At 36.9% G+C, this 10,973-nt stretch overlaps 1 protein-coding gene across 1 annotated transcript in view; it reads left to right on the forward strand.

The window, feature by feature from the left end:
* Positions 1-467: 467 nt before the first annotated feature.
* Positions 468-10,973, forward strand: part of LOC101296518 (kinesin light chain 3-like) — a 12,850-nt gene continuing 2,344 nt past the window's right edge. The window contains exons 1-17 of the mRNA XM_004288537.1: positions 468-698; positions 785-829; positions 897-1,063; positions 1,145-1,249; positions 1,663-1,763; positions 3,174-3,252; positions 4,065-4,076; positions 4,160-4,225; positions 4,422-4,490; positions 4,574-4,630; positions 4,958-5,035; positions 5,447-5,544; positions 5,626-5,671; positions 6,688-6,815; positions 8,571-8,679; positions 9,319-9,381; positions 9,927-9,995. Of these exons, the coding sequence (XP_004288585.1) occupies positions 584-698; positions 785-829; positions 897-1,063; positions 1,145-1,249; positions 1,663-1,763; positions 3,174-3,252; positions 4,065-4,076; positions 4,160-4,225; positions 4,422-4,490; positions 4,574-4,630; positions 4,958-5,035; positions 5,447-5,544; positions 5,626-5,671; positions 6,688-6,815; positions 8,571-8,679; positions 9,319-9,381; positions 9,927-9,995 (1,407 nt within the window). The 5' untranslated portion in view covers positions 468-583. The remainder of the gene's footprint in view (positions 699-784; positions 830-896; positions 1,064-1,144; positions 1,250-1,662; positions 1,764-3,173; positions 3,253-4,064; positions 4,077-4,159; positions 4,226-4,421; positions 4,491-4,573; positions 4,631-4,957; positions 5,036-5,446; positions 5,545-5,625; positions 5,672-6,687; positions 6,816-8,570; positions 8,680-9,318; positions 9,382-9,926; positions 9,996-10,973) is intronic.

Here is a 10,973-nt window from a genome sequence, read left to right on the forward strand (position 1 = left end):
CACCCAAACCGGTCCACACCACTTATAACCTAATCTTCCAAAATAAAAACACTCCGAAAATAATACCCGAATAAAAATTACCTTTACTAACTAAATTTACCATTTTTACCGTCGTCGTATTTTTCTCATACGAATAATCCTCCGCACATAATCGTCCCCGAAACCCCTCCAGGGACCAATTAAACTATTTACTCATGATCGAGACGGTAAAATTCTTATTATAATCACGCTAGTAAATAAGGTAAAAATATAAGGGTCGGGATGTGACATATACCTTCATAGACAATGATATAAATACCAACATAAATATAAGTAATATGCAAATAAGATAAACATACATTTATCTGATAATTGCAAGGAAGTACAATTCTTTTATTCAATAAAACATGAAAAAAATATTAAAGTAAACATGAAAATAAAATAACAATAAAATAGATATTAAACTGGTTGGTGCCGGGGACTCCACCACCAATTATGTCAATATTTTTTTAAAAAAAAATACCCATAAACCTCCCTCTTAATTGAGAGTTGAGAGGACTGCACCTCTGCTCCTCCGGCCTCCGCCGTCGTTTGTTTCGTGGGAATGTCTTGCGTGCGGCAAGCAGTAGCTAAGATGATGAGGATGAATAGCCATACAGTTAACCGTTTGCTCTCTCCTTCTTCAAGTGCCGCTCCTTTCTTCTCCGGCGGTGATACTGGTACGTGATCCATCACCATACCAAACAAGCAAGTGTATGCTAGCTATGTGAATCTCACTAGTCTTGCTTGCTCTTCTTATCTGTAGGCCGTTGGAATCCTCGTCTCTGGTGGTTTCTATCTGGAAATGCAGGTTTGTATTGTATCTCAATCTGTCACTTGCATCCAATTCAATTAGCTAAGTTGACGCATCCTTGCAGCACTTTTTGTTGCCATTAATTCGAACACGGTGTTGGCAAAAGATGCATCACTTGATGAGGCTGAGGGGATGGAATTGCGCAGAATCGAGGGTGATTCTGTCAAATTTAACATACATACCTCTAAGTGGAGAGTTTTTACTGATAAGGGCAGGGAATTCTTCCTTCAGGCAAGCTTCCTGTTCCCTATCATTCTGCTTACTTTTTTGGTATTTACTCGGTCTGATCGATTCTGTTTCCTTCTACTTTAGGGGAAACTGGAGGAAGCTGAAAAGCTCTTTCTCGCAGCGTTGCAGGAAGCTAAAGAAGGTTTCGGGAAGAGGGACCCGCATGTTGCATCCGCGAGCAACAATCTGGTATTGTGCCTGTCATTGAATAATTTGATTATTGTCGTCTTTTGTCTATATGAGAAACTTAGAAGATTGAAATGCAGAGCTGATCAAAGTAGAACATTAAAAACAAAACAGGTTGAATTTCTTTCTTTTGCGAATATTAAGTAGGTTAACAGAGAGAGGCATGTCATGCTTGATGGTCTTGCATAACATGGTACAGACCCTGTGCTAGGTTTATGCAGATTGTCTGCTACGCCAAGCTTCATAGATCAAGATATTCTGGATGATAAGGCTTTCCTACTGACTCCTATTGCTGAGCACTTGGCTTTTCTGTTCTTTCTTTGCTTCTTTTGGCCATTGGCCCCTGTGCAATATATTTCTGGTTTTGGGGAACCTTCTTTTTGGTGAAAAATTATAGGTTTCTATTGTTATTACAGGCAGAGCTCTATAGAGTTAATAAGCTATATCATAAGGCAGAACCTTTGTATTTGGAGGCCATCAGCATACTGGAGGAGTCATTTGGTCCTGAAGATATACGGTATAATTTCATTATTCTGGAGACAATAACGGAGAATGTTTACATGCTCATTATTTTATGATAATTAATGAAATAGTTGACCATGCCTTTGTGTCAAGTAACCTGCATAATGCCATTTGAATGACATAGTATCTTGCATTTCTATAGTTCAATAGCATGTTACGTATTCAAATATCAATACTCTCTCTTCCTCAAACAAACTAGATTTAGATGGGAAATACTTAAACTCTGCGTCTTTGTTTTGTAATGAAGGAAGGAACAAATAGAGAGATTCCTTCAGTTTAAATAAGTGGTCTGAGAATGAAACTAATCACACTTAATAGCTGCTCAGAAAGATGATACATTTAGGTCTAGCACCAGTGAAAGGCCATAATGTCACACCTTTTTGCTGATAAAAAGTTGAACAATTCTGTGTGGAAGGTTGTTGTGTGGTGGTGAATAAAAGTAAGGTATATCAAGAGGAGTAAGAAAAAAAAACACATTAATAGCGTATGTATTGGAAGAAGAGAACCAGATTGCAAGTTGCCAAGTTCATTACATTGTAGTTCTGCTTGCATTTTGTTAGAAGGAGAGTGTCTTACAGGATATGAAGTCAACAAAGACATATTAGGCTCTGAACATATGAGCAATTGACTTGGTATTTCTCTCTTGATTACATTACAGATTTATGCTTCTACAGCGTTATTACACCATTCACTGTACCACAGGAAGGAGAGACAAATACACCTGCATACATTAGAAGTATGAGCACCTAACCCATAATCTATTGGAAATGAATGGAGAGGCCCACAAGGCCACAACGTTATGAAGTGTAAGGCTAGGCTTCACATTCTCCTTGTGGGATAGTCAGAACATATAAAACAAATAATAAGAATCTCATTATTAACAATAGTTTCTGCAGTCATTTGGCTATGTTTGTTTACTGCATGTTAATTTTTCTCTTTCTTTTTCTACTTATTATATATATATATAGATTAGTTTTTATAGAATATAGGAATTTTACTAAGACAAGTTTAGGAGAATAACGTATTGTGGCAGCCCATAGGAAATCAAAACAACAAGTATGCACCTTAGAAAAAAATTCTGTGTTTTCTGCAACACCGAAAGAATTAAAGAACTATGTATCAACTTATATTACATATATTCCTCCCTTTCTTGTAAATTTCACTCATTTCATCTTCTTTCTTTGTTTTGATCTAAGGAGTCATTTCTGGCATATACAACTGTGTTCATGTTTTTGGTGTGATAATAATTAGAAGTTATATACATACATTGTTTGGCCTAGCACTAGAATTATTCACTATGCATTTTCTCCTCTCTCTCCCTTCCACATATTTCTCATTTCTTTTTCATTTTTTCATACTATATCATTGACTCACTAATCCCTCATTCAAGATGACCTGTGCACAGAGTTGGGTCTGCCTTCCATAACATGGGGCAGTTCTATATTGTACAGCGGAAGCTGGATGAAGCCCGTGTTTGCTATGAGGTGATAATTTAAAACCATTATACTTTTGGTATTATTTTGTGATTTTGAGTCTGGTCTATAGAGATTCTCCAAGAGTCTCGACGAACGTTTTTGGCATTCATCTTCCTTTTTGTTGATATTTCTTAAAATAGTCTTTTTTTTATTTTTTTTATTTTAACCATTGGGCATTACCTATTTTTGGTAATAAATGTACATATAGTATATGATTACTTTATCAGTCATGCTCATGATCTACGACATGGAAATTTTTGTATGTTTAGCCAAGTTTGGTCAGAACTATTTTTAGTTTTTTAATTTTTGTTTCTCTAGGTGTAGCTTGTATAGATCCAATTTGTTATATGTTTTCTTGACTAGCCGGTTCTATAGTGGATCTTCATTACCGCACATCCGCATCCTTACTAGTGGTGTAGTTCAATGGACGTAACCATACATCCTTTAGGGCAGGTATCGTAATTGCACAAAATCAGCTCTGTGCAATACCATTTGGCTATCCAATCTGTGTAATGAACAAGGTTTCTCTGATAAAAGTGAAGTGAATAAAATGGTAATCAAATGGATATATGAGTACTGAGATCGTTGATTTTTGGAAGGGTTCATGCTTGAAGTGGACATAAGAGATGGATGGTTCACTCTGCATCCTTTTTGTTTCTCTTCAATAGTGGATAAAATTATTTGATTCGTCTCCTGCATCATCTCACAACGCATATTCAGCATCATTACACAATTTGATAATTTTTTTTTTCTTACCTGCCAACGTTTCGTTGCCCCTCCCACATGTTTGTTGATGTCTGATCGATGATGCTTTTGGACAGCATGCTTTGAAGGTATTGGCTTTGACTTTTTCCTATGCACATAGTAATGCATCTGTTTATGCCGCTAACTTATATGCTTTAATTACTGTGTTCAGATTAAACGCCGTGTTCTGGGTCTTAACCATACAGATTATGCAGATACTATGTATCATCTCGGAACGGTAGTCTCTTCAATCCTCTGTATCTGAAGTGTAAAGTTTTGAGTAGTTGTAGGATATGAAAAAACTAAAATATCACTAATATACACATCTGAGCTGAATAGTGGTAGGATAAAAACTATACACTCTTTTGATTTTGAATGTTTTGTTTATAGTTTATCTGGGTAGTTTATTAAGTGAAATGCAATTTTAACTGCAGGTTCTACACCTCCAAGGAAATGAAAAGGACTCTGAGGCCCTCGTTCAAGATTCCATTCGAATACTCGAGGTCAAGAGTTATTAGAATATTTTGTTGACTGTTCAGCTTTAATATTCTTACCATCTTACTTCAGTCATTGTTGGACTATGTAGAATGGTGGTCAAGGAGAGTCAATAATGTGCTTAAAGAGAATGCGATATCTTGCTCAGGTTGTCTTTTCTCCCAGGTTGCCAGTTTGATTCTTATACAAAAGGATATAATTTAATAGAAGGATTGGACAAATATGTCAAAAGACAATTTTGATGCTTAGAGGTTGTCTCTAGCAAGATTGACCTGAAACTTATCTGGGATTTTGACGGTATTCCATCAAGGGCCTGCTACTTTAGGTCCTTGCTTGTCAGTTGGTTATGTAATTCTTTGTAGGATTTAATTATCTGTTTGTAATACCATAGATTGAACTTTTTAATACTTTAGAGTGCCTTCTTCTGTATGCAACAGTTCGTTGATACATTCTCTCTCTCTCTCTCTCTCTCTAGATATATCTGAAATCCAAACGGTTTGAGGAGGCCGAGAAGGTACAAAGAAAGATACTGCATGTAATGGAACTAACAAAGGTTTGGCACTTAAGTTATTTTGTTTATTGGTAAAGTTTGTTTCGGTTAAGATCTGTTGCATGCTCAAATATTTTGCACGGCAATTAGGCATCTAACTATTGCAGTCATTATCAAGTAGTCTACCTGTTAATAGTCTATTCCCAAATCCCAAGGCAAAACTGAGCGTTAGATTTTAGGACGTGTATTGTTTGGGAAGGTACCTCAAAACCTTTCATTTCTTCACATACACATGTTCTCAAAGGATCATAGTTTCCACAATTTTAAGTCTTTTTTTCCTTCACGATGAGTGACACTGAAACTCAATGCAGCACAAGTTGAACAAGTACTTTCTAAGAAGTTGCACATTTGGCACTCTGTATGTTCTGTTGTGTGGTTGAGAGACTTAATATGCCAATTTTGGTTGTGACACAGGGATGGAATGTACTGGACACAACAATAACTGCTGAGGGGCTCGCACTGATTCTCCAATCCACTGGGAGCTTAAATGAAGCTGAAGAGCTTTTTGAAAGGTAAATATCATTGTAATTGAAGAACATAAATAGTGATATCCTGTTAATTCTGACAGAAGTTAGTTTAATTGTTCTTTTCAGATGTCTTGATGCTCGAAAAGCCTTACTTCCACGAGATCACATTCAGGTTTGTTGCTTTGTATTTTAATAATATTCCCACAAATGCAGTGCATATATCTTTGAATGTCTATCATTCTTAAGAGCATCTACTTATTCATAATGAATACAACAACACATTGTTGTTTAGTATAAAGGCAATTTAATCTGTTCTATTACCAAAAGGATTGTGTGGATGTTAACTAAATCTTCTAGAAGATTTTAGAAGATATCAGTGAAGTGAAAAGCATTCTGCTTTTGGCAGAGGAAAGAGCTGGAAGTGTTTTGGGGCTGCAGTGGCTGTGGTTTGGCAGCTCTGAATGGAAAGAAATAGGAGTTTTATTTTCATTTTTTATTTTTTAGACTACAGAGATACAAAGGTAGAGGAGTTTTCGGAAACATTTAGGTTCTAATCCGCTTTATGGGCACTTGGTGTGGAATTTCAGAGACTGCACACTGAGCCACTGGCGCGAGATAAAAGTACTCATGTAATTTTTGTTTTCTAGGCTTCAGCCAACCATTACACCAAAGATAAATAAAACGAGTATTCTTTCTTCTATAATTCTAGATTAGAAGGAGCAGTGTAGTTAAAGGTTTCCGGCTCGAATAGGCTGGTGTTGATAAGAAGAAGACTCATATAACAATAATATAAATCATTAACTCTTTGTGATGTTGTCGCATAGAAAAGAGAGCATTTACCGCACACCCGGGTCTAGGAGTTCAATTTTATGATTGGGATCTATTATTACAGTGTTACACCAGAGTTTCCAAATGGAATTTCAAACAAAAGTAATTTAAATTCTGTGGTCCTATTAATCCCTAGGCCAATTCGGGGTTAAGGAGATTTGTACTAGGATAACAGAAAGCACAAAAATATAGCTGTAGCATGATCCTTTGGGACTAGAATGACTCCTACAGATGAAAAGTTCTTGGGATAACATTTAATTGATTCTCTCTTTATCTAAAATGCAATGCATCTTTTGCATTGATCTGTTTTTCTCATGAAATGTGTATTGTTAGGCCTGACTTTACTATCTTCGTGGACAGATTGGTGTGAACTTGCTTCATATTGCTAGAGTGGCAATGCTTAATTCTGACCAACTGAAGAATTTTGACTATCCAAAAGCAATTTCTGAGCTTGATAAGGCCAATGAAGCGTTACACGAGTCCATAAGGTTTGTTTATTTTGTCATTAATTTTGAGGAGGGTAATATTGATATTAAATGATATTAAATTAGCACAGTCAGTTTTTTTTTTGTTTTTGTTTTTTTTGTTTTTGAGAGGAGTACTCAGTTACTTACTCAGTATATTTGTAATACTTGCATACCACTCCAAACTACCCCTAAAGATCAAGTTTGAGATTGAAACCAAAAAGGATTATGCAATGGTACCCCGTCAAGAGCTGCTGGCCTGCTGCCATGGTGGGCATCGCCTGCTGCCATGGTGGGCATCTTACGAAGCTAACAAGGAAACAGAAAAAATATAATGGATAGGGTGTAAGAGTATGCTGAAAAAGGGAGGATGATAATAAGTTTTGTTATTAATTTGAACAAGGGTTTGGGAAAGCATTTGTGTGGTAATAGAAGTGCTGTAGCTCTCTCTCTCTCTCTCTCTCTAAGTATACAGGGAAGGTATAGCTTGTGAGTGGAATTCGCTCTCTGCCTGTCGGTTTGATCCAGTGCTAAAAGCAATTCTATCCTTCAGGTGGATTCTACGTCTGTGGTATTTTATTCTATCTCAACTCTGATTAAGAAGAGTGAGTTTGTTTCCCCTGCCGTCATTCCCTACACTGGTACAAACAAATCCCAGATCTCCTACCAGCATAGTTACAGTTTTGAGTTTTCAGCACAATATGGTACTGTATGCCGTGGCATGAAGACACTATCAAGTTTCTCTTTACTTCTGAACTGGTCATAGGTCCATACCTACGTGTGAGGTTTGGTTCATTCTAGATTAACATGCGAGTAGGGACTTAATAGTGAAGTTTAAATGGGGATTAACTGTCTACAGGGTGGTCTAAAGTCTAAAGTGTTTGGAGTTGCAGCATTCTAGTAATTACTTGGGTGGTCTGCTAAGATTATACGGGATTTGTAGAGGATCAGACTTGGCAAATATCAGTCTCTTATCTCTTCCTCCTGTACTTGTAGATAGGAGTGGCTAACAGAATATCCAGAGGAATAGAGAGCAGCTATATTTGAATCCTAGATGATGGTTCTGATTGGTGGAAGGTTTTGTTATTTTGAGATTTATGTTCTCTAATAACTCTTGGTATGCTTGTGAGAGCAATGTGAGTATTTGTGAGAGTGCGACTACCATTGGTTGTCAGGTTCTTGTAGTGTGTTGTCTTATCTTGGACATGCCTTTTAGCCTTTATCAGTACCATTGTTTCCCAGTATTTCTTTCAAAGAAAATAGCGAAATGGATCTGGTCAATTCTACATTTTGTTCATTTTATCCCAAATTGTTCATTTTTATTGACTACCAGTTTCCAGACTAAAATAAGCCAACTGTTACAAAGTTGTAAGAAAAAAACAGAATCCTTTTGTAGTCTTAAGTTGCCAAACACCAAAAAACTGACCTATTTTCATTCTTATTGATAGTTCTACCCCCAATGCTGGCAATTCTCACAAGAAAAAAAAAAAATCTTTTATTACGCTCCATCCAAATGACCTAAACTACAGATAAGAACAATCAACTCCACAAAGTTTTAGCTCTGTGCCGTTTCCCCAAAGCCTTGAATGTGACTGAAATTGAAGAGTTGGTCATATCTTCATAGCTGCAGAACTAAATCTGGATTGGATATTGTTAGCTTGTGAGGATGCCAACTTTAATTGGTACTTGGCATGTATTTTGTTCTTTCCCATTTATCCCATAATTCCCATTAATGGTATTTCATTAATTGTAGTCATATGCTCTCTTTTTGTGTAATAGGATAGCACAATGTTGCTTGGATAAATTGAAAAAGCAAAATAAGAAGATTCACAATTTTGGAGCAACAGGTGAAATTGGAAAGAATGCTCAGGTGCCGTTGGTCATATTGGTCAGTACTCTCTCTCTCTCANNCNNCNTCTCTCTCTCTCTCTCTCTCTCTCTCTCTCTNTACTATATATATATATATATATATATATATATAAATAGACCATTAGAAAGTTGAACTTTTCAGATTTCTCTAATTACTTCCAATTTAATTATATTCTATGTATTAACAGTTTGATATGTTATCAGGATTTCATCAAAACCTATTTGGGGGCATATCTGTCCTAATTAGTTAGCATTTCAACAGGCATTTTGTCAGTTTATTTGTTCAAACAGTCGATAAGGGAAGTGGAGCCGTAAATTGTGTGTTTCTGTGTATGAAAAGTCCATGAATGAACATTTTTCAGGTGGTAATGCTGCAAGATGGTTAATTTATATGAAAATTTGGAATACACAACTTTTGTATTATAGCATATATTGATTGAATGGATTGAGTTTCTCCAAAAAATTTAACCTTAAAGTTAAACGTGATTTGCTTGCCTGGACAGCTCAAAACTGTGTTGAGACTAGCAAGCTTTTCAGGTCTGGCCAAAAAAAAGTTGATAATAATAAGAAAAAAGAAAAAAAAAAGTTAAGACCTTAATTCTGACATCTATGCATACAGACATTTGTTTTGAATTTGATGGATGTATTGTACTTTCAGTTGGAAGCTTCTGATGCTCTTGGCCTTTTAGAGATTACTAAGAAACAATTACAAGGATCCAAGGTTAGTACTAATGATTGAAGGGCCTAATCATAAATTCTGTTTAGTTTCATTATAAAGAAGTTTTGTCTGTAATTTTGTTTTGCACGTTTGAATCAAATATCAATATGATTTAGTAAAATTCTACCAGCATTTGCACCTTTATGGTGGGGTTAGAGTAGGTAAATTGTTCAACAACCTGACATTAGTGGGTAATGGGTTTAGTGCGAGGGATGGTGTACCCTCTAGAGTGCATTAGTGCTAGAGAGGTTATATCTGTTTTTGTAATATCCACTAGATCGAGAGCTTCAGGGTTATATTCTCTTGTTTTCTGGAGTTCAGTAGACTACTTATTTGGGGATATTTTAGGGTCATCTCATTTTAAATTGAAGAGTTACAGTTGCTGTTTCTGGTTGCAGTTAGTGATGCAGTTTAATGATTCACTAATGACCCCAATTTTTATTCGTTACAATTGTTTCATACAGCAATTTTACATTGTAAAACCCGTCACTAGTAAATTTATCTGCCTGTTTCTATTTGCTGATCTATTACATATTCATATAATGTAGCAGTCTGAACGTGCACCTAATATTGAAGCTGAGAATGCACTATTTAAAGGTGTATCCGCTTATAAAGAGGTACATGCATTTATGCCACTTATTAAGCTTTCTTTAATTTTCTTACATAGTTTTTTCCTTTTCTTCTTGTCAATGGTTATGTACCATATACTCCTTCCCTTTGCTCTTTCTAATACCAATTCAACAATAATGAGATGTGATCAGAACAAAAAAAAAAGTGTCATTTTTTGTACTTGTCTTGCAAGAAGCTAGATGGTGCTGGCTCAATAAGAATAGAAACCCCTACAAAGTCACTATTTTTTAAGGAATTTCAGACCCTTGCATTCTGTGAGGTTGGGTAACTTCTGGAAACCTATGTTGTTTTATCAAATAAGTTGTTGCCGGGTCCAAAGAAATTTTATATTACATAAGTAGTCGATCTTTTTTGGATTCTGAACTTGGATCCATTTTGCTGTATCTCCTGTTTGGGATTGCTTGACTTTTGCCTAGCTACTCCCATGTCACCATGCCATCATCTTGTTACGATCCAATGATTAAGAGTACAAGGCTTCCAAGAGGTTAAATTCCATATGTTACATATGTTTCACCTAAACGCAGCATTGATATATATATATATACACACACACACACACACACACAGTCTGTTTCAGATACGGACGTCCGCACCGCCTTAAGGTGTGGATTTCCCTCCGTTCATCACCGTACGGCGTCGGCGAGGGCGCGCCTCCACCCCAGCGGACTCTAGCAGCTTCCCCGACCATTTTCCCTCCCCGGCAAGTCCGCCGAATTCCAGTTTTCCGGTCAGATCACCCAAAACTTCAAACAAAGTCAATCTGGCCGGAAAACTGGAATTCGGCGGATTCGCCGGGGATGGAAAGTGGTCGGGGAAGCTGTTGGAGTTCGCTGGGGTGGAGGCGCGCCCTCGCCGGTGCTGTACGGTGGCGAAAGGAGGGATGTCTGCACTTTAAGAGCCGTGCAGATGTCCGCAGCTGATAACGATCGTCCGAGAAGAGAAGGGCCGTCGCCGGCGCTTGATCG

This window comes from Fragaria vesca, linkage group LG1, assembly GCF_000184155.1.
Source record: "Fragaria vesca subsp. vesca linkage group LG1, FraVesHawaii_1.0, whole genome shotgun sequence".
Taxonomy (NCBI): Eukaryota; Viridiplantae; Streptophyta; class Magnoliopsida; order Rosales; family Rosaceae; genus Fragaria; species Fragaria vesca.